Raw genomic sequence first — 25,785 nt, forward strand, 5'->3', positions numbered from 1 at the left:
GAGGCAGACAACAGCATGTCTCAAATTCTGAAGAACCCAAAGAGGGTTTAAAAAGCAAAAAGCCACATGGTCACTCAGTCATTGTAACACTCCCTAGCTCAGCAGAACAGTAAGAGTTTTCCTAGTTATGTGTAAGAGAAAATGGTGCAGTTGTTTGGACCAGCATTGCTCTTCATTTATCATATATGCTCTTTTGTTCTTCTAGAATAATTAGCTATTTTATATTGTGACATATTCTCTAATCAACTCACAAGTGCTAAATACCTTTATATATGAAATACATTTTGGGCTGAAATATGGAAAATCAATGCGTTTATTTCAAATGAAGATCAGTAACATACTGACTTACTATTTAGAAAAAGACACACTTGGAGATTTAAACGTAATTTTTACTTAAAAACTTAAAACCACTCTGAATAATGCATTAGGCACTTGATTTAAACATTAGACACTAAAACAGATTGTTTCTTAAGTTAATAGTAGGTAGATCCTGACACCCTGCAGGAAGATTTCTATTTCACAAGTGCCATTGTTAACCCACTTCAGCAAGACTGTGCTGCCACCAGCAGGAAGATAAGAGAGCCTGGAAATACACTGAAAAAAAAAAGTTAAATAGAGCAGCAAATCTGCATCAGGAATGTTTCTCACCAGGTGAATTTTCAGAACGCCACAGTGAGCAAGACTGCTGTAGCAATCAGTACAGGAACAAAAAATATTAATGAACTTTTCTATTATCTCTTACTGATACACAAAGAGAACAGAATCTACATTTTAACGTGGTACTACACAGAATATTGCAGCTAACTATGCTATTAACTTTGGAAGAGTTTTTGTATGTGAATGCTCTGTTCACAATCATGGACTCAATTTCCAGTCAAATTACTTCAGAAAGGATTTACCAGGCCCATTAAAGACTGCATAACATTCAAATAGCATCACAGAATAATTTCAGACCTTTTGAGACCTGCAGGTATGGTAAGGCATAAATGACACATCAGAGAATGGCAGGCATAAAAATTCAGAGACCTCTATACAATCAGCTCACACACCTGTAAGTCTTCAGATGATATTTACGATCTCTTATCATGTGAGGAGCTCGGGACAGAATTGTATTCCTCAAGATCTTTCCAGCTCTAAGGATCTTTTCTGAAGGAACCTTGGTGATCATGGGGAAAAAAAAAAGACCAAGACATTCAGACTTTAAACCTTTTGGAATCTTTGTACTGCTTTCTGCAAAACAAAACACAAATGCTCTTTTTTTCTGTATTAAAAGTCCTCTTGCACGGAGGCTTACTTTTGCAGAGCAATGTAGTATATATTTGGGATGTTACATTTCACATACATCTCACGTCTAACAGACAGCACCACTTCAGCTGATTCATATCACACTGTTGGTAACAGTTACTTCCATTTGTCTAACGGCCTGGCTTTACAGCACATCTATGTTCTATTACCTGTGTAATGGTTTTAGTAGGATGATGTGAGATGTGAGGATCAATAAGAGGTGTCTGAAAAATAAAATTAAATTAAATAATTTTTTAAGGTTGTTCAGAAAAATAAAAGAAAGTTTAAAAAAAGAACAAAAAAAATGGTAATAACAAAGAATAATGTGAAAGTCCAAGCTCTGTCCAGGAGAGATGAATATATAAAAAGCTTCTGAAAACATCCTAAAGGCAAACTTGGTAGTTGAGACTCAGTAAATTAAAACAGTGACATGACATGTGAGGATGAATAACAAATCTGTGCTAAACTTTGTAAAGTACTAATGAAATGGGCAATGACCGAAGGTCACACCAGACCAGAGCGTGCACAGGCATAGTTAGCTCTTCCTCCTGCACAACAGCCTTCCCCCACACGTCTGCTTTGCCATTCAGCCCCTCACCCCAGAAATTCTCTCTTCCTTCAGCACCTTTTTCTATTCAGCTCTTTTCTCCCTTACAGCACAGCACAAGAAACAGGAATGGAGATAGAGTTCTTCCACTATCTGTGTTTTCTAAATTAGCATCAGGCTGAGCTGGCAACCCTTTTACAGCTGCTCTCTGAAATGCAGAGGCACACAGGCCACTTGCCGGGACCCAGGCAAGGACCTTCACAAACGGGCTGGTGAAGGAAAAAGGAAAGAACAAAGCAAGTAGCTTGGTTCTACAAAGGGAAGAGTGAAAGGAAAGACCATCGAGGCTCTACAGGAAGAGAGAGAAGGGGATGAGAGAAATGGGAAAACAGGCACATAAACAGGTGAAAGATGGAGACAGGGAGCACATGGCACAACACAGAGGGAAAAGGAAAGTGAAAGGTTAAAGGACTGTAGAAATGGAGACAAGGCAGAACAAAACCAAACTTCAGCAGCCTTAGAATGATGGGAAGACCTTTGGCTTTGCTGGGCCTGGTAGTTAACAGCATGGACCAAATTCACTTTGAGAGTGCAATGTCAGGAGACACGACACAAGGGCTGATTTTGGCTGGTGCTCAGGGCTTGCCAACAGCAGATCAGGCTGAGCAGAGCTCTCCTACAAGGGCAAGACTGACCTTGGCCCATGGCAGCCACAGTGCCCCCACAGCCCTATGGCAAAGCCAAGGCAGCCAGGGCAGGAATGCGGTGAAACACGAGTCAGGGACTTCTGGGTTGCCAGGTACCAGTTTCCTTCAGCTGGGCATCTGTCCATTATCTCCCATGGGATTTTAATAAAGAGACAAAGTCCTTGTAGTTAACAGACAGCGCTAAGAGCTAAGAATACCCCAGGAAACTATGGGTCAGCTGGGAAGGGGAAAATGAAGGAAGCACATGACAGAAATCAATAATCACAACATGGAAGCCTGTATATGAAAACAAAAGGATTTTTTTTTCTATTCATACCTTACAAGAAGTGTCTGAAAAGGCATATTAATACAATTAAAAGGGGATTCCTAATTTTTCTCATTTAATAAGTCAACAATTTTTCATAAACTCATATAAGTTCCAAACATTTCTGTCCAGCCAGAAGAGCAGTAGCACATCCCTCAATATTTCTTGGTTTCTGGAACTGTGTGGAATCTGTGCTAGACAGTCTATATTTGCAGTTAACACATGCAAAAAATAGCAAAAAGCTTTCCAAAGATGTCTCCAATGAAAACAAAACCATTGAATAACAATCTCAAACTAGCTTTACATGGCTTCCAGATTTTATTTCTAGTTAAGAATATACTTAGAGGAGTATATGTGTAAGACAAATAATATAGGAGATTTTTAGAGCAACAGACTAGTGAAAACAAATGCACTTTTCTTATTCTTTCGAATTTCAATTAAGTTTTAACAGTAAAGCATAAACTAATAGGTGAAAAATTGAACATGGATGAAGATTTTTTCAATGAGTCTCTCAACCTAATCAAAACAGAATATAAAACAGCATTTGGAAGAAATTTCAACTCAAAAGTACAGAAAAATCCAAGGTGAAAGCTAAGACACAGCACAAGAATCTGCAAAAAGCAGCAGGAAGGCTTGTTCAGCTATATCCTGACCAATACAGAAGGATCAGCTGCAAAGATAGAACATAACTTGGGTGAAGGTGACTGTGAAATTATTCAGTGTCAGAACTTTACAGAAGAAAGAGAATTAAAGCAGACACAATGGACTAGGAAGAAGTTTCCATAAAAACAGAATATTGATAGCTATAATCCTGGAGTGGGTCATGGGGGAACAAGTAGGAGGTAAAAGGAGTTCATGGGAGCTGGCAAGTACTTAAAGAAACAGTATTAATCATATATACAATATATACTAAAACTTAACTAGAAGGTGAAGTAAAGACTCAGCTAAAGAAATTTTCACTGACACACAAGAAGGAAATACACAGAAAGGAGAAAGCAGAGGGTCTAGAGAAAGCAAGTATAAATTGAATAACAAAGGACAGAATTAGAAAAGCAAAGGTATAAAGTGAGACAGACCTGCCAAGAAATGTCAAGAGGTAAAAAAAATTCCACAAGCACATTAGTAGTAAAACAAAGAAAACAGTGTTGAGCTACCGTTTAACAGAGGGAAATATATTCACAGCAGAAACTTTTGATTTATTTTTAATCAACATTCATTAGAAAGATCAGTGGCAGAGAGATGGTTAATATCCTAAGTAGCAGAATGACAGGAGTAACCTTTCAACCTTAAAAAAACCCCAAAAATATAAATTAGCTGTTTTCAGATTGGCTTTGTAGCATTTTATGCAGGAAACTTGAAGAGCTCAAAGAAACTTAAAGAGGGCTGCATCCATCTTGGAACCATCAGCAGCCACTCTTGGGGTCTAAGGAAGGCAGCTGAAGACAGAAATATGGAAAAGGAGAAGATGAAAAAATACAGATGTCAGTCTTCCTAGAAAAAGTCCATTTGTAAGCACCTGGGAAAGAACAGGGAGATGAGCCTCATGTGATGTACATTAATCAAGAACAAGTCATGCCACACTGATCTAATTTCTTTTCATCATCAAGTAGCCACATCAATAGATTAGATAAGGAACAGTAGATTTTCAACCCTTTAGTAAGGCTTTAGCACTTTCTCATCAGATATTCTCTTCTGCAACAGGCAGATTAAATTCTTACAAAATAGGTGCAAAGTTAGTTGGAAAAGTGCATTTTTAAAGCAATTACCAGTAAAGCAAAGTCAAACTGGCAGTCATACCAGGGCTCTGTTGTAAGCAGCTTTCAAGAATATATCACTTCTAATTATATTAAATATCAACACAGGATGAAGCAGAATACACCTTTATTGATTCTGCAGGAGACTTCAGGATGGGAGACATTGCACATACATTTCAGAATAAGTTTACAATATGAAACAGCTACAACACTGGTCTAAATAAATGATGCTTTTATGCAACACAGAGTGATGACTACATTTCTGAAGCAGGTGGAATTAGCGAAATAAAGACAGGGTAAGGAACAAGTATCTTGGTGTAGTACCACAGGAAAGGAAAAAAGGTTTATAATGTTTTAAATATTTAAATATTAAACACAACTGAATAACCAATGCCATACTTGTGTGAAAGCAGCAAATACTGTGGTGGAATGTAGTAATATATTAGATACATAATGGTGTTCTGCTTTAGACAGCCTACATAAGACCTAATATAAAGCACCGTGTCTCATTTGCCTATTTTAGTCCAAAAGCATTTAAACCAGCTGGCCAGAATTTAGAGGAAAGCAACAAGAATAAACAGAAAGCACAACATGAATAATCAAAGTTGTTGAGTTAAGGAAAAGGCAAGTCTTAGCAGAGGCGTGATTTTAAAAAGCCTTCAGATTTAAAAGGCCTTTCAAAAGGAGAAAAAAGTGGCCTACTCCATCATGCAGAGACCAGGAAATAATTTAAACTGCTGTAAGAAAGATTCAGTTTAGGCATTGCTGAAGCTTTCCTCGCAGTGTGGACAGTGAAAAGCAGCAGATTGCCAGACAGGTCTGGTTCCTCCATCTCTGGGGGGATACACAAGGGATCTGTCAGGAGTGACACTGCTACAGTGTGCATGTGGCTTTGGGGTGGACTCAGTGCTTTCCTGAAGTAGTTTTTAGCCTCACTACAGGGTACTGCTCAATTTTCAAGGAAACCTTTACAAGTCTAAAACGAGTTCAGCCACAGGGTGGTGCTTAAGGAGGTGATCAGTAACAGATCCCATCTGATACAGTCCTTCCTCCTAAGGGACAAGTGCCATCATCATCCAAAAGACATGCCCAGCAAAGAGTCCCCAAAGCTACAGTCTTTCAAAGCTGCTGCACTGAGTTCTGGCTGCACTAGTGCTTAGCTGAAATGCAATAAATGGAAACACAGGGCTTGGTTTGCTATAGAAAGGCAAGACATACTTGAAAGGCAGAGAAATGTAACATCAATTAGTTAATAGGAGATACAGGGCTTCAACAACAAGTTCTCATCAGAAAAAAAAAAAAAAAAAGCATTCTGTAAGAGGTAGTCACAGCTTGGCTAAAGACCAAGAATTGTTTCATGAATCTTTACACTCCTGGATCTTTCATTAAGGATTGCTTAGAAAGCACTTTAAAAAACTAAAAAAAACCCAAAAAACCCCAGCAGAGAGTGAGGAGAGTGTTTAATTGACTTCTTAACACATCCTGGTGTCTTTGAAGAATTAATGAGATTAAAGTTCATACATGTGGCACAGAGGTCCTTGATGATCCCATTTTTCAGGACTTCTGAATAAGGGAAAAGTTATGAGGCAAAGAGCTCAGTTAAGCAAGCCAATTACTATAGTTCACAAACTATTATTCATCTCCTGGCCACAGGAGTGACCAGTGTACCTGCTCTTAGCTTTCCTTCAGTGTGAGGTAAAGCAACACAGCAATACCACACACTCAAACAGTTTGCTATGACTTGCTGATCTCCCCTGTAGGGCAGGAGGTCATACGGGTCTGGAGGATAGAGAATAAAAAGCTCCTGCTGTTGGTAAGGGAAAGCAGAAAATTATTATGAGAAAATGTGGTAAAAAGGCTTTCAGCATTAACGCTGACAAACTCCCTACCTGTACATTTATGGATTCACATTTGAGCCATTCAAACAAACCCTTCACAAAGTCAATCACAAAACTCCCTATTTAAATTGGGGTGAAGCAGAGGAAGTAATAATTTTAGCCTCCATTCCTTTCAAGATTCAAATATTTATGCATGAGAGCAATACCACAGATTTAAATAGGACTATTCATGTGTATAATTTTATGCACACATTTAATCTGTGGAGAAATAGGCCTTAGATTTCAAACTACAGGGCAAGGCCTGTCTTTATTTTGGTGTTTCTTACATCACTGAGCAATATGCAGACAAATAAAAAATAAAATGAACAACAATAATAGTGACCTACCATGAGATCTGCATTTGTCAACTTATTTGAATCTGCTAAATAAAATCCAAAAACATCCCTTACAAAAATAGATTTTTCTATTCCCCTTGTTAAATAGCTGTAAAGGAATGTTTCTGAGCCTTTACATATGAATGAAAACTTTAGATCTACAGCAATTTGGATCTATAAAACCAAGTGATGAAGGGGACTTAATTTGCTTCTCTCAAAAGCAAACGTAGGATATGTGTACTGCAAAGAATTAAGATGAAATAAAGTAAAAGCCAATGAATCGTCTTTTTTTTTTTTTTCTCATGACCTCAGTGTAGCTCATCTCTGAACAGAGAACAAGTTTCAGTATTGATTGGAGTTAACCACAGCATGTTACCAGGGTGATCAGATAAACCTGTGCACTGCTGTTGATCCCTTTATTTTCAGCTGGGGAACTGAAAAGAATTGCAAGTGACATCTGTTTTTCCTGCTGGCTGCCAGGGAGATCCAGAACAAACAAAGGACAAAAGCCACACACGTTGAAAGGTGTCAACAGCAACAGCCACATCACTAAGAGGTCTGCTTGTTTTACATCCTCAGTATTTACCACTATTGGTGATTTATGGTCTAATCCAAATCCCACTGAAATCACAAGGAAGTCCCTAATTGACTCAATGAATTTTGAAACAGGCCCTTAGCATCTGACTCTCCTAACTGTACTTCAGGGAAGAGCATCTTTAGTTCTTACTGGTTCTGAATGACTCTTAATGCCCTATCATGACAGACATTTCTGAGTATCTTTGTATACATCTCCCAAAAGACTTCTAGTGCCCTATCTGGTTCACATGGGAAGAAACAAAATATTAAAAAAAAAAACATTCCCACAATATTGGCAGAATCATAGCCAGTCCCCCACTGCCCTCCCACACAACACCTCCCACTTCTACTCTCACCATTCTTTCTCAGGCTTTTTGTAATGTCATGTATTTGTGCTGCTTCAGACCAAAGGCAGAGATAAGAGTTCCAAAGGTGGTGTAGAGATGACTCTTTTTCCAATACAGGCCATTATTTCCAGCACTCAGAATAACGATATAACAGGGATAGAGCTGACCATACAGTATCACAACTTTTGGAGTGCATCTTCAGCTGGAAAGCAGCCTTTATGGACAGAGTATCTTGAGTATTCTGACAGAGTACTTTATGGACAGAGTATCTCCATTGGTCCTATTTCCAGATGCAGTGAAAGAGTGTCTATGCAGACTGAACCAACCTCTGCTAGGATACTACAGGGAAAACAGTACACTTATTGAATGCAGATTGGTGAACATGGAAGAAACAGCTGACCAATGATCTTGTCATTAGAAGGTCCTTTGGAACATTTTGGTGAGAATTTGAAGGAAAAAGTAATCAATATGTTGGAATTCTCCTGAGATTAGCTCAGCTGTTCAGAGCATGATGCTAATAACACCCAGGTTGCAGACCAATCTCCATATGGGCCATTCACTTAGGAGTTGGACTTTATAATTCTTGTGGGTCCTTTCCAAGAGAGAATATTCTGTGCACTGTGACTATACTAACCTATACTGGATCTCTGGAGTAGCCCCATATAGAATATGCTGAGGTACTGAGCAATGCTTGTCATCAGGAAACAATCTGTGTGATAACCTCTAACCCTTGAGGGTGCACAGCCCATAAAAAACCTTGGCCCACACTCCCTGCTGTGGGGACTTTTGATGGTTGGGACATGGTACCAGGACTGAGCTGTGGGTCCCACCTAGACAGTCATATTTAATCACAGAGCTAATCACAGAATATTCTGACTTGGAAGGGACCCATAAGGATCACCAAGTCCAACTCTTAGATGAATGGCTCATACAGGGAGTTTCATCACATCCCTTTAGAAGACAAAAAAAGTGGAAATAGAAGTGCAATCATCATTTCTATCACACATTCTCCTCTTCACTCTCCTACAACGTGCAGCAGCTGGGAGAACCAGCCTGTGCTCCACAAGACAACACAGGCAGCCAAAAAGTAAAGTACCTGCTCACATCTCCTAACTGGAAAAGTCCAAAACTGACAATGACTGACCTCATATCAGGTCTGTAGGAGACTTAGTAATTAAAAAATACTTGGCAACTAACAAAGGACAAATTACCCAAGAAGATCACTTGTTTTAAAAGGACCAGTCTAGACAATCTCAAATTGTACTACCAAAGGATCTTCAAGCCACCCATGCTCACAGAAGACAACCATTCTATTTTCCTAACAAGCATCTGTAAACAGCAAAAATGGGGAGAATGGCAAGGTATGACTGTATGGACACACAGTCACAGGATGCTTGCAGAATTAGGGAAGAAAGTGATCAAATTTTAAAAATTTTCTGAGTTTCATAAAGTTATAAAGCTATAGCTATATATAGCTATATAGCTATATAGCTATAAAGCTATAGCTTTAACTTCTCATTTAAAAACCCATAATCTAACTACAAACTATCTAAACCAAGCAAAATAGCCTAGTAGAAATCGTCAGGGCTAGTGGTTAAAGAGACCCTAGTTTTATTCTGGTTTTTTTGACTGCATGACCTTACACAAATCGCCTAATCACAGTGTGTTTCATTTTCCCCTTTTTGGAGAGAGGAATACTAATAATTTCTACTTTTGTAAAATGCTTTGAATACTGTCCGCAAATGGGCTACTATCAAAATATTCAGAGTAATGATGATTGGTTTCAAATCGATATTCTTTAAATGTAATACAATGCAAAGACTATGCTGTATTTTAAAATACATTTGCAAATCGCTTTTCTTTAGTAATCTACATTTTTTAAGCACATAAACAGGAAAATGTGTTCTTTAAATTCTCAAATATTCAGTGTAGCAAATTTATTTTAGAAAGTTAAATTGAATTCACATTATTAACACTTCTACAATGTTTCCTTGACAAACTATAAATGTCCCTCCTTTTAACACAAAATGATTCAGCCATTACCAAAAATGACACTTCACTGTGAATGTCAAAGGGAAAAAGAATATTGAAATAGACTATGACCAGTGCACAAAGCCCCCCAGAACATGGCTAATGATGTCTTATTTTCCCGTCATTTTTCTACTTCCCTGCTACAATGAAACAGCTGCTATAACTGCACTGCCTGCATTGAATAAAATGTCAGAAAATGCTAACTCTGCTGCAAGCATTCCCAATATTCTGATAGAGGTGTGACTACGGTTATAACGAGTTTCAAGCCAGTGTTGTCAGGGTTTCTCTGCTCCTGCTTTTCTTTAACCTATGGAAGAATAAAACATTTTTTTGTCTTTCATGCAAACCACTAGTTTCTTAGTACACATGGCTTTAAAAGTATGCCTACCTGAAATTATTTGTTTCTTTAGAAACAAGCTATAATGACGAAGACTTTAAAAGTATAATAAATATTAGGCAGCAAGGTTACCAGCTTTTAAGGCCTGTCTCTCACACATGCTCTAGGCACACAGCAGCTATTTAAAAGACAAACTGAAGGGATGTTAAAGATCAAAGAGCTTCTGGAGGATTTAACCCACTTATTTCTAGACACCTTTTTAACTCTGGCAAGCTACTCCTAACTTCAAGACTCTCAGAAGGTACTCTGTCTAGAAAACAGGATTGGATGGGCTCTCCTAGGTTTCAATTACATCCAGATGCCAGAACTGCCTTCTAAGGATGAGGCAGTGAAATTTTAAATTAAGTAATTTCATGTCAAATATAAGGGCGCCAAAACCTGGATGGAGTGTGAATTATGTGTGAAATTGTGAACCTGTTAAAATTAGTGGAAAATTCTCGACTTCAGTGTAGTTAAAACACTACTCACATGAGGCAAGAGGACCACTGCCTCCTGGGTGACAGCAGTTTATGTGTGCGTGATCCCCACTAGTCACTGCACCTCTGAGTGTTTCAACCTCTCCATGGTAAAATGGGGACAACAGTGCCTACTCACAACTTCAACAAATGATTGAGAATAAGCAATTGAACACACTGCTGAATGCTGCAACTGGAATCCTGGAAGCCTAGTGCCTACAAATTCATGCTGGGAACTTTACAATGATTTTTAACATAGAAAGAAAGAGTCATCAAAGTGAGACAGGGTTAGAGGACATTGAAGGTTGAATTCCCTGCAGACGTCAGCAACAAGGTAAAGCCTCTGGCAAGTGGGCAAAAGAAGTTAATTTAAACCTTAATTTTATGCTTCTTCTGGTGATTTCATGTTCCTTATTCTCCAAGTTCAGGACAATACATTGTATGAAATGAAAAAACATTGAACGAGTGCAGTACATGAGCCTCAGAGTCCAGCTGCCCTATCTACTCCTCATTCTTCTTCCTGTCATCTTTTTCAGAAATCATTTTTTGCTAAAAATGAAACTGAGAAGGAATAATCTAACAATATCCAGTGCAACACCTTCTGGTATCTTACTTCCCAGGAAATTTTTATTCATCTATTTTGATGTTTTCCATCTACATGGAATTATTTCCTAAAATGATAAATGGTTGTTTCTGTAGTATATGAAAATAAACAGAGGAAAGAAATCCCAAACTGATGGCCTGCTCAGAACACATTTTACAAAAAAGCATAAATATTCTTCTTCAGCCAAGTACTTCTCTACTTGGTTTTAAGTCTTCTGTCATAAACATAAAAAAAACCTCAAGCACTGTTTTAATTTACATATTTGTGTGTCAGTGGAAAAGACATGCATTCTGCTCTTGACACATATCCACAAAACAACCTTCTTATCTTCACTAAAACTTATATTTCCATTAATGTCTACAAAAAGCTTGGCAAAGTGGTGGGTGTTGATGTGCTGAACCATGCCACCTACCCTATCTCATCCAACTCTCATCCACATCAGGTTGTGTAGCATAAGGGCTTTTCTTTTCATTTTATGGTAAAAATCCAATTGTGGTCTCACACATTTAACTAGCATGAAATGAAACCATAACTGTTGTATTAGTTAATTTGTTCATTTAGTGTTTAGATAGAGTGTCAGTAATTGTATTGATTAAAAACACAGAAAAGCATTTAGAATCAAATTATTGATCTGAACAAGACAGATCAGTATGCTCTGTTTTTCACATTAATTCCATAATGCATTGGGAATAATCAGTAAATAAAATACAAACATTGACTTAATGTGCATCTGTGTGAACAGCAGATATTCTCCGATTAAATTGCAAAAGAGTAACACTTTTAATTCCTGACACACACAATTACAAGATATGATTTTAATTGGAAAATTGTAAATATTTTGTATTTTCAAATTTGCGTCTTCTCTCTCTCTAACTTTCTACAGAGCCTGCTGCTGCCTAACTTGCTACTATATAAACCATGCCTGCTCACATTTTTTTCTTGTTTTGAATTTAGCTCATCTTGCTTGATTAACTAGTGAGGGACAGACATTTCTAAACATACTCTGAGACCCTTCTGTTGCTAAATGAATCTTTACTGCAACTTGAGAAAAAAACTGGCTCTAAATGCAGACAGAACACTGCAGTAATTAACCCAAGTTGGATATGGAGAGGCAAAATTACTCTACCTGACATTTTCCCTAGCTAACCACATCTCTTTACATCCCAATTCACCATAGCATGTTTCTGAAAGAGATGACCTCTTTTTACCTCTCAGTATGCAGCCAAAGCTGTGTAAATTCTGTGATGTCTGGCTTTTAGGGATATCACAGAACCAGCCCTGTCCTTGTGAAATGGAAGAGCACCTACTGTATGCATTTTGTAATTTATCCTCTTTTTCCTATTTTTCTTCAATGCTGGCATTGATTTTCATATTACTCATAGAAGTATTGTTTTGTCCAGCTGAAATTCTGTCCCTGCTATCTGTCAACCACTCACTCACTTTCTAAACATAATCTCAAAATCTTATTTGGTTTAATTGACTCTTTACTGACTCTTTGGTGGGTTGTGTAAAGGATAACGACTGTTGCACCACATTAAGCAAATCATGGCTGTTCCCAAGAAATTTATTTACTGTAATCCAAATCAGTGCCTAGAAATACTGAATGTACACAGAGTATTCCCAGCTAATTTGTGTTTAAAAAATTCCAGGATTTCTGTAATAATGTAGGAATCTTCAGCTTCTCCATGACAGCTGAATAGGAGACTGTCTTGGGGAAAGGAAAAAGCATCCTGCCCTGAGGAATTTCTGGTATATTGAAGCCCAGTATTATTGCAGATTGTCCAGTGTCTGCAGGGCCACAAGGTCACTTTTCAGGCAGAAATCCAGGTTCTCTACCCCAAAACACACAGCAGAAAAACACAAAACTTTAAAAAAGACAGCATTTCAAGAACTCTGACTGGAACACTGAAGCAACTGAATAGAGTTAAGTACCATTCAGGAGTTCCAGCAAGGCAGCCCCTGGTTTCCTCTCCCCCAGGAGAGGTATACCAGGAAGACAGGAAAGCCATTCTATTACAGAGGCCCGGGATTGCTGTGGCACTGGCTATACATTAACAGCACAAGGAATGCCAGAAACCTTATTGTTACAGTTTTGTCAACACAGGTTTTCCAACACTGTCCTGGAATTCACAGCAGCTAACACTGACACTGAGCAGAATCTGAACTGAATCAGGGGAAACAAAAGGGAAGGTGGGTTGTCAGGCTCGTGGATCCCTACAGCTTTGTCAGTCAAGTTCAGTCAGTGACAATAGGCATTTCTCAGGTGTCACTGAGAAACACATTTGGAATAGAAGCCTACAGACTAAAGCTGAAAATCCCCAATCTGGACTATCTCCGAACACAACTAAGACAACTCGAGGAGAGGTAGGGACAAGGCAACAAATATTTTCTGTCTCTCTATGTACTATAGAGGTAACAGGAGTACATTACACAAATCTGTATTTAAACACAGGATACTGAAATCACAGAGATTCCTTTGTAATTCAGCAGTGAAGTGCAAGAGAGCTGCAAGCTAGCCTGAAAAAGCAATTCCCTGCCAATTCTCCCTCTGCTTCCTGTGTAGCTGATGTAGGCAGAAATGCCACCTATGGGGCAGGAGAGAGTGTCAGCCCATAGCTGCCAGACCCAGCAGAGTTTTGTGCTGAGGTCAGATATTTACAGCTGCAGACAGATCACAGCAGTCTCAGCACGGACCACTGTGGTTCATTGCCTCCTTGAATCCCACACCTAGGCCCTATCCTGTAGCTTCTGCTGGCCCTGGCCAGGAAGCTTATTTTCATCCAAAACTGAAGATAGTTAAGCCCCAAAAAAAGGTTTATGTGTTTCTGACAGTTCTGCTCCCTTACCACCAGGCAAGCAGGAACATCAGTGTTACAGAAAAGAGGGCACACCCAGCTGGATGTTGACATAGGAAAAGGTACACAGAGGAGGAAAAGCTCTGCAACTCTGGCGCAGGTCACTGGAAGCTGCTGTGGAAGAGTAGCCGTAGAGCCATGACTCTTCCTGGGCCCAAATGTGCTTTGCTCTGGGAGCTGATGATCCCACCATCTTCCTATTGTCCAGCCACTCTCGCCTACGCCTGCTTCTGGAGTCACTGCTCAGGAGGCTCCAAGGTGGGCTGGGTCAGAAAACACCTTCAGGAGAAAAGTAACCACCTGAGCCATTCTGCAAAAGGCTACAAGGAAAGAACTGCATGAGAGAAGGTGTTTCTCTAGGCTCCTCAGATTCTTAAATTTAAAGTCAGTTAATATGAAGAGTGAGGAAGGACACAGCAATACTGAAGGTTTATGAAGAAATGATCATAATTCTGCTAAACTACTGGCTTTTTCTCCATCAGTTCATATTCAAGGTTATTGAACAAATTGCTTATATATAATTTCATTCACCAAGATGAAAACAAGTGTGTCTGAGTAATCCTAATTAAAAGCAGTGTAACAACCTGTATTGGAAATAAGCTGGGATGTTTTTAAATTTTATTTTGGAGCCTAAATTAAGTATTCTTTTAATTTCTCTACTATTCATTTCAGCTACATGTAGTTGTATTTCCCCACTAACTGCTATCTTCAATTTTAAAACACCTGCATCACTGATGATAAAGTACACAAAGATCAAACACGTTCATAGTCTTGTGCCAAGCCTTTTTTCAGAAGGCAATTCACAAAAAGAATAAATAATGAAAGTCATGAATCATAAATACCTCAACAGCACTTTCTCCTTAACCATCACATTGGTGATAACAGTCCCAATTACATTTTCAGCTCTGCCGTAGAGTTGACATTTTTACCAATTCTGACTTGGAATGACTCTCAATGAGCCTCATAAACTGGACACTTGTGGTGCTATTTGTGTGCAGCCAGCACAACAGGCTTCTGCTCTTGACTAGCTAACACACGAAAAAGAACAAAATCACTGGACAGCTTTTTCCCACTATTTATTAACCTCTCAAATTTTTATCATCCATACACAAGCAAAAAAAGATGCTGCTAAATGATCAGATCAGACACATTGATTACTTCTTACTGGCCAGAACTATAATTGACTTTGTGGAATACCAATTTCCAGCATGCATTGCAGGACAGGCAGTCAAAATGCTCTGTGAGAGATGATATGAGTGACTAGAAAGAATCTGATTTTAAGATCCCTGATCCAATTTTTCTGCCAAACTTGAGAAAATAATTACAAGATTCAAAAAAATTCCTTTTGCTGTTTCGAATATAAGTGCCAAATGTGTTACTTGTATACGCTTGACTTGTCTGAAGACATGAACCTTGAAAGGGACTATCTTTTTTCTCAGTATAATTACCCACTCTTCCTGCCTTTCAACTGCAAGAGATAAATGGAGCATATGTGCAAGTTTTTTAGGGGTTGAGACAGAATCTCAAAGAAAACACAGTGAAGAAGCAAGACTCATCAAATGCGACTCCACAATACGTATTATCAGACTGCCCTTCCCAGCACTGGCAGAGAAGGTAGTAAGCTGTGTCCTCAGACAAGTGGAACTGAGAGTGATGCTCCTGTGGAAAGATGGCTCCACACCTAATTCACAATACTGAATACTTTACAAATTTTAGCATTTTCTAGGAATTTTTGTTCTTCTTCCCTTTATTTAGGTTATTTAAGTAAGCTACAATAGCAACACTCATTCAGATACGCAAGAGAAGTCTCAAAAGAAAGACATCTCTTCAGCCAAACTGTGCTACCCTGTGCTACCCCAAGCATCTCTACAACCCTTTTGTGAGGTTAGTCAGATGGGTTAGTACTTGATTACAATGAAACTTTGAAAGAGGTCAGCAGCGTGAGTCAAATCCCCTTCAAAATACATTTTTAACAAAGAAATACATATCACTTAGTTTTGCATATTTCTATTGATTTCTGAACTTCTTCCTTCCACTTTCAGTGTCTTTTAGGACTATCACACCAAGGACTGATGACAATAAGCTCCTGTAAGGAACCTCATCAGAAACATACGAACAACCATGAATCTCATGCCTTCTGATGTTCAAAGTAAACCAGCCTTTTTCTGTCTGACAGTCACTCTATTTTTTCTCTGACTGAAAGCTCTTTGTAGCAGATGACTCTATCCCTGCTTTGCATCAAAGCACCCAAGAATTTCAAGGCTTTAGAATGCACACAAACTGCAATAAAGCCTGAATAAAAATAATAACAAAAATGAAAGGCAACATAAGTGGAGAGCATCAAAATAACAATGATAACATTTTAAGGGCACCCTTCATTCAAAAAATACTGTGGAGATCATATGTATATTCATACTCAGATATAAAAGTTATGAAACTAAAAACTCACACAGGTTCACTCTAGCATTGACTAGAGTATATGGATTATATGGATTATTCTACTGGTAACAGAGGAAGTCTCTCTCTTTCCCATACCTCTCATTTTTCAGCTTTTCACTGTCCCTCATGATAAAACCCACACTGCCCTGACTTGGATCTTGCAGGTAGTTTCACTGACTCAAAATGTCACTGCAGCTCTCAAAGCAGGACACAAATGCAGACATACTTTTCCAAGCTCAGTGCTCCATTCCTGAGTCAAGGGCAGTAGCTTCTTCTGCAATGTTTTACAGATGAGACAGGAAAAGGAGGCTTCCTCTTTAGGCGCTGACAACTCAACTGCACTATGTTACTGGACACTAGTCACTATTTTTTCCATTATTCATCTTCTTCCAAGACATAAACATGGCAACTTGCTTATATCTTAAAACTGAAACACACATAAATATATTTAGAACTCAGGTGTTACTGTTCCTACAAAACAAGGATAAAATTTAAAGTACAGTATTCCTTTAGGTCCTGTAGGTGAAAAACTGCCCTTATTTCCAAAAAATTTAATCCATCCACTAAGATGAATTAAGTCTTACCTCCATCTCTTACCACTCTCACTATCATCGCAGGGGGCTGTATTTATCATTAGAACCACCACAATGAAAACTCCTCAATGAAAGAAAGGCAGAAAGACCATATTCTTATCATCCAAATTCATGAAAGGGCTTCAGGAATCCTCGAAATGAATAAAGTATGCACTGAAAATAATTAAGTTATCTTGACATGTACCCAGGTAAATACACAGCAACCTGGACCAGGGATTCTCTTTTTCTCCACAGTGCAATGCTACTCATTCCTGTATAGTACTAGATCAAATGAGAACCACTCCCCACATCTGCAGGTTTCATGTTGGGGCTACTCTGGCTACTCCTGTATTGGTGTGCTTAGTCATATGGTTAACACAGCAGAAAAAAACATTTCCAGTAAAAATTGTCATTAGGACCTCCAGAATTCAGGGTATACAATAAAACCATGGATCACAGATATTTCATAGATTATCAGGGAGTTGATTTGTGTAAAAGAAGATGGGTGTTTTTCAAGCTTTCCTTTGGTGTATTGCTATGCACAAAGACATTCAGAAGGGAAGACTGCAGCTGTGTATCATCTACTCGGCTGAAACTGGATACACCCAACCTTCCCTGGCGGTTCTACAACAATTTAGCTTATACAAAGTCTACTTAGGAAAATCAGCAGACTTACTAACAATTTTGTTTACATTAAAGACCTCTGCTGACATACAAAGACTTTCACATTTTTCATGATGAAGTTCCTTACTAATATATGAAAAATGTATTTTTCACAGACTCCTACTCATCTCACACTCTGTCTTTGTATCTCCCCTGCCATAAGCTGTCACCATGTGACTCATTGCCAGGGTCTATACACAGAGCCTCTGCAGAATTGTTACAGGCTGTGTATTATTGAACCCTAAGCACATTCACCTAGAGCAAAAGCGAAGAACTTTACCAGACCTCTAGGCAAATTACTTTTATATATGTGAAACTGATGCCAAAACAACAGAGTAGCCCCTAAAAAGTTAGGACTGCACAAAGACATTATTAAGAAATATTTGCATAGAGTGCTTTCATGCAATCACTTCAAAAACAGAAAACAAATGGGAATTATTTTTTAATCCTATGCAAATATTGTATAGGAGAACTGTCCAGTGCAGAACCCAAGTGAGAATAGAAATTAATGCACATGTATCACTCAGCAGCTGCATAAACCCTCCACACAGAGAATACGTCATCCTTTAACAGAGATTTCACGTGTATGTTGGAGACACTACAACTTTCAAATAAACACCTTGTAGTTGCACTTTGATAGAAAACTGCCTGCTTTCCTGCTTCTATCTCTTTTTTTTTTTCTCACAATCTCATAAGCATGTGAAACACTCCCCTTAGAATTCTGCTAATGCTCTATCAAAGTTCACATTTGACAATACACTGTATATCTTAAAAGATAAGCTTTCATTTTGACAGCAGTCATCTGGGAAAAGTAAATTGAAATATAGGGAAATCAGAAGTAAAATGATTGTGTTTATTACTAGAGCAGCTAATATGGTGAAAAAAAAAAAAAGTGGGTTTTTCAAGGCTGAACCTTGTGAATTGCAATGTCGTATTTACAAATGGTATACCTCCAAATGACCAGAGCCATATTTAAGTGCTTGAAAATTGAATATTCATTTGCCTGGCAATGTTGAAACTGCAATACTTTGAGGATTAACTCTTGTTAGTTATTGTAAGTATTGCAGCACAATCTATAGGAGCTTGGCATATAGAATACCTTAAAATAAATCACTTCCAATAAGCTTCCAGTCTAGAGATTTGGAGACATTACATGAACAACATAAAGGGGCTATTTCAACCTGTAAGCTTCACAAACTCAATCGATATGTTTTTCAAATATTACTTAGTGCACAAGGGGGAGCTCCTGCAACTGTATATCACAATAAAAATCTGAAGACAATATAGGGAACATAATGGAAATACAGCATGAAAGAGTTCAGAAAAGAATGCATATTCTTCACCCAATAGCAAGATTTACTGTTTGAATTTGCACAACTTAATGTGCTTTTGTCTTCTGTGTCCAGCATGGATTCCTCAGTACAAAGAAGATGAAAAGCACTTCCCCCCATACAGGATGTATGCATTCAATGAAGAAGGAGCAAACTTATGTATGCTTTAAACACTCACCAAGGTGAAGTGTACCTAAAGAAAGGTAGAAAGGTTTTTCAGGTGAGACATTGTTTTAATGTGTCACAGTAAAAATATATGTGAGCAGGTGATCAAAGTCTGTACCACAACAAACACAGGTAAGAGGACTTCGTTAACACCGCTCAGTCAGTCCTCATTCTTGAAATACTGTGCTTTTGAGCATTTCATTTTTTAGCCTTCCTTTAAAGCAGAATTTTGCGTGGCATCTTAAGGATGTGAGGGTTCTTTCAGCAAACTGCAATATGGGGATTCCATCATGGAAAAGAATATAAAACAACTTCTTTGAACACTAGCAGGGTTAGAATTTTTTTACTATCTACTACTTGAATAAATAATTTGCAAATCACAAATTTCTCTTCTTTCCATGTATCATTTATACGCTTTCAGGCATCCACAGTTTGCAAAGGAGTTTAAGACATTTGCAGATTGCAGAAAATAGCATTCAGCACCACAGTCCACAAGAGAGTGGAGATTCTTGCTCTCAGTGGGGCTGTCCTTTGTTCTTACCCTCATTAATTCCTTTGTCTTTATAACTCAGTCTTCCAGTACCCTCTTCTTTCAAACTATCTTACATCTCCAGAGCAGATGGGCTATTTCTTGCTTCTACTTGGCTACCAGTAAAGGGTCTGAAAGAACAGGGGAGATAACTCCAGCTTTCAATCAGGGTCTGGCTTTGTAACAGTCAAAATACTGCTCTAGCAACTAAAAAACACCCTTGAGAGAGACCCCACACGGTTAAGCACTGAGACAGGAAAGCCCAAAGCAACACAGCAGCAAAGACAAACAGCGTGGGAATTCTGCCCATAAAATGCCCACAGCCTGAGTGCACAAGTTTGCAGAGAAACTGCATCAAGCCTCTGGTGAGCCAATTTCAATTGACATTTTTCAATGTTTAACAATATGGTTATTTTCCAGGGGTACTCCCTACTGCACGAACAAGCCCCAAGAGTCAAGCTTCTAGTCTAAAGGACAGGATTCCCAGTTGGTAACTGGAAAAAACTATTTAGTATGTGCTATGTATTTTCCTCCAGCTCAATGTCAGACAGGTTTGATCCATTTCAATTTAAAAATCAGCCAGGAGTATACTCTCAGCATGGTGAATTCAGCGTAAACAGTGAAAAAGTGGCCAAATTGTAAGAAGAGTGTCCTGTAGTGGGAAGCATCATGCAACCCTGCTGCCAGCTCTGCTGGTAATATATGGAACCAGGACCACTAACTATTCTGCCTGCATGCTGGAACCTGACCTCCCCTGTGTTCTAAGTACTCTTCTGTATCTTTTCCAAAAATGTATTTGAAATTATTATTGATTTTGTAATTTTGGCTTTAGGGTTACATTCATCTCACATATGCAATTCTACTCTATGGGAATTTTCAAAAACTAGAGTGAGAGAGCCCGGTGTACAGATACTGGTCTGTCCTAGTTAAAAAGACTGTTGCTCTGTCATTTTCCCTTATGTAAGACAGCATTAAACTGACTTTGCTTCCATTCCCCAAAATACAACTAGGGACACAGTAATATACTCCCTCTCAGTATTTTATGCTCAATTTAACTGTTATATTGCATTAAATGATGTGCAATAATGTAAACTCAAATGCAAATTAATTCACATTTGGTAAAAAGAATATCTTTGCTGCTTTCTCCTAATAGAAATTCTTTTTGTAGATTTTAATGAACTAGAAAAACCAAACATCCCCATATGGTGAGAAAATTCCAAAGCATGTATTAAAAGAAAAATCTTATGTTACCCATCAAAAACTAATAGATGTGACAGGACAAAAAAATCAAGCTATGAAGATGAAACTCAAATAATTAGCAATTATCGAAAAACATCTATTAAAGTACTTGTAAAAGATTCAACACAGGCTAAAAAAGAAAAATATGTATTTCATATTTCCAGAGTGGAATACATTAAATTTCATTTGAAGCAAATTATTTACAGTTATAAACTTCCCTGGAAAATTAAAACAACACATACACACCTTGAAATAAATGCATCGTGATAGAACTACTGAAGATGTTATCTCTATCTGTCTAAGAGTGGAAAGTCTTCTTACCATATGAAAGATTTTGAGGAACTTTCTCTGGATCTCAGAAGGTTCCTCAGTCAGTCTTTTCCTGGACACTACAGTGTAGCATGCATGCCTCTCTGAGCTGTATATGCTGCCTTCCTCACAGGTATCATTTTGGCCATGTAAAGTACAGTAATTTCACGAATACAAGCCGCAGCAATTAGAGAAAAATTTTGGTGGAAACCTGGAAGTGTGGCTAATACTCGGGGGCAGCTAATTTATGAACAAAAATGTGATATCTGCCCTTACCTAGTATCATGTCAGTCCAGTCCCGAGCCGAAACAGTCTGAAATCCATGGTTTCCCGTTGTTCCGACGATGAACCAATCAGAGAACAGCTTATTGCCTGCCTGTGGATGACGGCTTTACTGAGGGGCGGGGGGTGTTATCGGGGTGAGTTACCTCGGCAGTTTGATAAAAGTGTGTGATATTTCTCTGTACTTTTTAAAGTGTTTTCAGTCTTGTGCGGTTGCGGGGCTGGCTGGGCTCGCAGGGAGAGGGGTGGGAGAGCCGCTCGGCTCACAGGGAGAGGGGTAGAGCGGGCGCTCGGCTCACAGGGAGAGGGGTGGGGGGGGCGCTCGCCCCGCAGGGAGAGGGGTGGCCGTGCCGGCGCGGAGATGTGGCTCCGCTCGGAGCTCAGTTGCCTGCCCGCGCGGCTGAGCGGCTGTTTAAAGGCAACGCGGATCCATTGGGAATGCTCGCAAAATGACCACACTATTGTTCATGTCTTTTTCGGCTTGTAAATAAAGGGTGCTGCCGCAGCAATTGTCTGTGTCTTTTTTCACTTGGAAACAATGTTTCCGAGGTCGGCAGTAAGCCAGTAAGCCCCGGCGATCCCGTGATTGTGTTACTAAATGACGACTTTGTGAAAGTTTGCCGCGAACTAAAGTGCGGCTAATATTCGGGGTACGGCTTATTTATTGACAAAGACATCAACGTTGCCAACACACCGGAAATGTGGCTTATACTCCGTGCGGCTTGTATTCGTGAAATTACTGTAGTCTAAAAATGTCCTGGAAACATTTTTCTTTCCCTGGATGAATGCCCTTCCCTGATGCACTAGCCATTCTGGAAGTCATACATCATCCTAAAAATAAGCAAAATATGTAAAATCTAGAAATACAGTACTGTTTTCCAGTACCTTGATTTTTTGTTTTGAAAAGCTGGCAACAACTCTGGGAATTTGGCCCTGGAATTCCAGTAATTCCCTGATAGTTCACCAGACTGCAGGGGATGAAAGGCGACAGACATTTTGTGTAAGCACCGTAACAGTTGCACAATTTAGAACTGCAGGAATGAGGTTTGCATGCAGTAAACAAAATACTTGGGTATTTACCTCTGCTGCATTTACCTTTCACTGAGAATAATTAAAGAGAGCTGTGGTAATATGGAGAAAAAAAAGAACTAGAATTCATGGACCATTTCTGTGCTGTGTAGCTTCTGCCACATTTGCCACGGGACTTTCTGAAAGCCTCCAGGACGAAACAAGGTGACAAGTATTTGTCACGTATTCACTCACCCAGCTTCTCTCAGAGAAATGTGTACAGTGTGGGAGGGAGAAGGATGTCTGTTTTATACATGGCTTGGAAAGGAAGATAATATGGTTTGCAAAGGACTTTGTTCTTGTAAAAGTCACTGAGCAGTTTGAGCCTGCCCTAGCCAAGTTCTGTCTCCTGCCCAAGAAATTATTTTGTGCAGGAAGAGTCCTGTTGTGCTAGAAAATCCCAGCTATTGGCAAAGGTATTAATCATTAAATTTTGCTCAGTTTCAAAAATACTTTGTATCTGAGAGTGTTTACCACCCTTAGTTGAGCATCACTTCCCATTAGTAGAGGGAAATTACACTCTAGGGGAGATAGATGTTCTTACCTTTTTACCTTTACCTGTTACTTCTATCTGCTTCAGAAAACACAAAAAACATCTTTTAGTTTGAATTCTGCACCTGGTGCTTTTCTTGAGAAATCAAGCAAGACCCCTGATCTGACTTAACTCCAAGTGTACCACTGAAAAGTCAATAACATAAAGAAACACTTAGACATAACTCTTAATTGTTACGTAAAATTCTTACAGAATCCAAGGTCCTAAGAACAATTACTCAGTTCATGGAAAAACATTTATGTTCCTAAAGGATAAGGTTGTGTCCAGAAGTAGTATAGCAAGTGAATAAGGCTCTAGGAAAAGGAACTGCGTAGTGTTACATGCATACATTAAATAAAACCTGAATGTAACAATAAAAAAAGGTCAATACCCTTGAGGAAGCAAGACAGACAGACAGACAGGGAGAGGTGGAAGTAGTTATTTTTGCATTAAGGAAACACATTAAAATATTCCTTGTCTTCATCTGCTGTCAAGAGATGCTTTTTGTACAACAAAAATACTTTAACATTTTAAAGACATCTCATAAATGCACAATCCAACTCCCATGTCCAGAAAAAATGCATCCAAGCATCTGTTTGTTATTGTAACTTTTTTAACTTTTCTACTCCTGCCATACAGAAATTCTAGAAGTCATCAATCTTTACAGTAACACCTGACACTATTTCTTCACACTATTATTCTATATATATATACACTCTATCCCACTACTGAAACTGGCACACAAATATTCATGAGTTCTTTCATGTGGGTCCTCATCTGGAGAGGCTGAAGGCACAGAACTATTTTACAAAGGGGAACTGGGATGTAAAGCTGCTCTCTGAATGCAGGAGAAAATTCACCCTGAGCAAAGGGCCAGAACAATGCCTGTGCATCAGTTCAGGCTCAGGTAAGTCTTAAAATAGGATTTAATAACAAATTTTATGACCCACTGGTTATCCACTGGTCTTGTCATAGTGCTGCTTTTCTTCCTTACCCTCAGCACTTTTCCAACAAAGACCAAGAAACCAGATTGTAACACAAACTTTTGGTAGCAGTACACTTTGTAATAATTCTGAACCAGCTGCTTTCTTCAGTTAAATGATAAAATGTCTAAAGCATTCTTATAATTTGTATACTGTATACTGTACCCAAAGGAATCAACCACATTTGCATTTACACTCAGTTATTTTCAATTGAATGTTGAATACTTCTACATTTTTCATAACCAAATTCCTCCCCCTCCAGCAAAAAAAGGGCAAAACTGTGTGTGATTTACCTTACTGCAATTTTTAGAAACTTGGCAAAGAGCACTGCTTGACATACTGTCTTTATCTGGCATTCCTAAAAAAAAGAATACAGAAAATAAATACATACTGTACATTCTTTGAGTGACAGTGAAAATATCAGTAGAACAGAGAATCTGAGAGTTCAATACTCTGATAACACACACATTACTCTGTATTTTTAAAGAGCAAAACATTTATTCACAAAAGGGTTTTGTCTAGCGAACACAAAAAAGACAAAAAGCTAATTTGGGTCAATATTTTAAACAGCTTTCCAAGAGCAGTACTTTCTCAAAACTTAATATCTGAAGCTTGTATACAGGAGTTATTTATACTGTTTCATTTAACATTATCCAGGTGTCATAACCTGGCAGTAAAATGTGTCACTGAGTTTGCACTAATCAGCATTGCTATGCTATGCTATGCTATACTGCAAAGAATACTGAACACCTATCATAGGAGACAAAAATTTGCAGATGCGATTGCTAGCCATCAGATATTGACCCGCTTGGCATCCAGATAATCCCTGGTAAATAAATAGAAGTGCTTTGATTTACATAAGTGATGAATTCCAAAGGTTGCCCTTGGATTCATGTCTACAGCACTATCTCACAGCTTGATAGATTCTCGAGGCAGAGACCTACCCAAAATTATTCAGCTATGTAACAAAGGTTAGAGAGCAGCATGTTTACTGCAAGCTCGAGCACTAACGTAGATCCTCCAGCAAGTTGCGTAGCTCATCCTACCTTAAAAAACTGAGACTGTTGTATTTATTTTACTTGCAGGACTCATGGCTATGTTCCATGGTTCATGTAACACAAGTAGTAAAATGTTACATGACATAATCAACAGGCCTGGGTCATAGTGCAGATTTTTGTACAGCTCTGTGTACACTTGTATACAGCTGGGAAGGCAACTGGGCAAGTTCCAAAGTGTCTTCTACTACATTCAGTATTAATGTAGTTGTAACACCAAACTGAATTAAATTTTTAAAGTTCAATACCCAAACACAGACAATCTTCATGTTCCTTTTTCTTCCCTTTTCTCATTTGCTTGCCCACCACCTGATACCTAATTTCTCATACTTACTGTCATTGTTGGAGCCAGTTTCCATAACACCATAAGGAGGAGTGAGAAGTCCAGACATATACTGGCGATATTTCTGAAAGACAGCGATGGCACATTCGGTCAGGTACAGATGTGTAAAGCCATTCAAGGGAATATGTGCTATTTATATTTGTGTGTCTCCTGCCTTGTGCTTCTCACGCACACATGAGATATGAGACAATCAAACATCTCT

The 25,785-nt window shown here is 38.6% G+C and overlaps 1 protein-coding gene across 3 annotated transcripts in view; it reads right to left on the reverse strand.

Moving 5' to 3' along the window:
- The window catches only part of RAPGEF4 (Rap guanine nucleotide exchange factor 4), a 150,387-nt gene that overhangs the window by 54,471 nt on the left and 70,131 nt on the right, over nt 1-25,785 (reverse strand). For 2 of the 3 annotated variants that reach the window (XM_033064173.1, XM_033064175.2), the window contains 4 exons: nt 25,575-25,647; nt 24,479-24,543; nt 1,455-1,508; nt 1,050-1,156 (listed from right to left, as the gene is read on the reverse strand). In XM_033064173.1, the coding sequence (XP_032920064.1) occupies nt 1,050-1,156; nt 1,455-1,508; nt 24,479-24,543; nt 25,575-25,647 (299 nt within the window). The remainder of the gene's footprint in view (nt 1-1,049; nt 1,157-1,454; nt 1,509-24,478; nt 24,544-25,574; nt 25,648-25,785) is intronic. The other variant, XM_033064174.2, reaches the window with a different exon arrangement.

The sequence above is a fragment of the Catharus ustulatus genome, chromosome 7, assembly GCF_009819885.2.
Source record: "Catharus ustulatus isolate bCatUst1 chromosome 7, bCatUst1.pri.v2, whole genome shotgun sequence".
Lineage (NCBI taxonomy): Eukaryota > Metazoa > Chordata > Aves > Passeriformes > Turdidae > Catharus > Catharus ustulatus.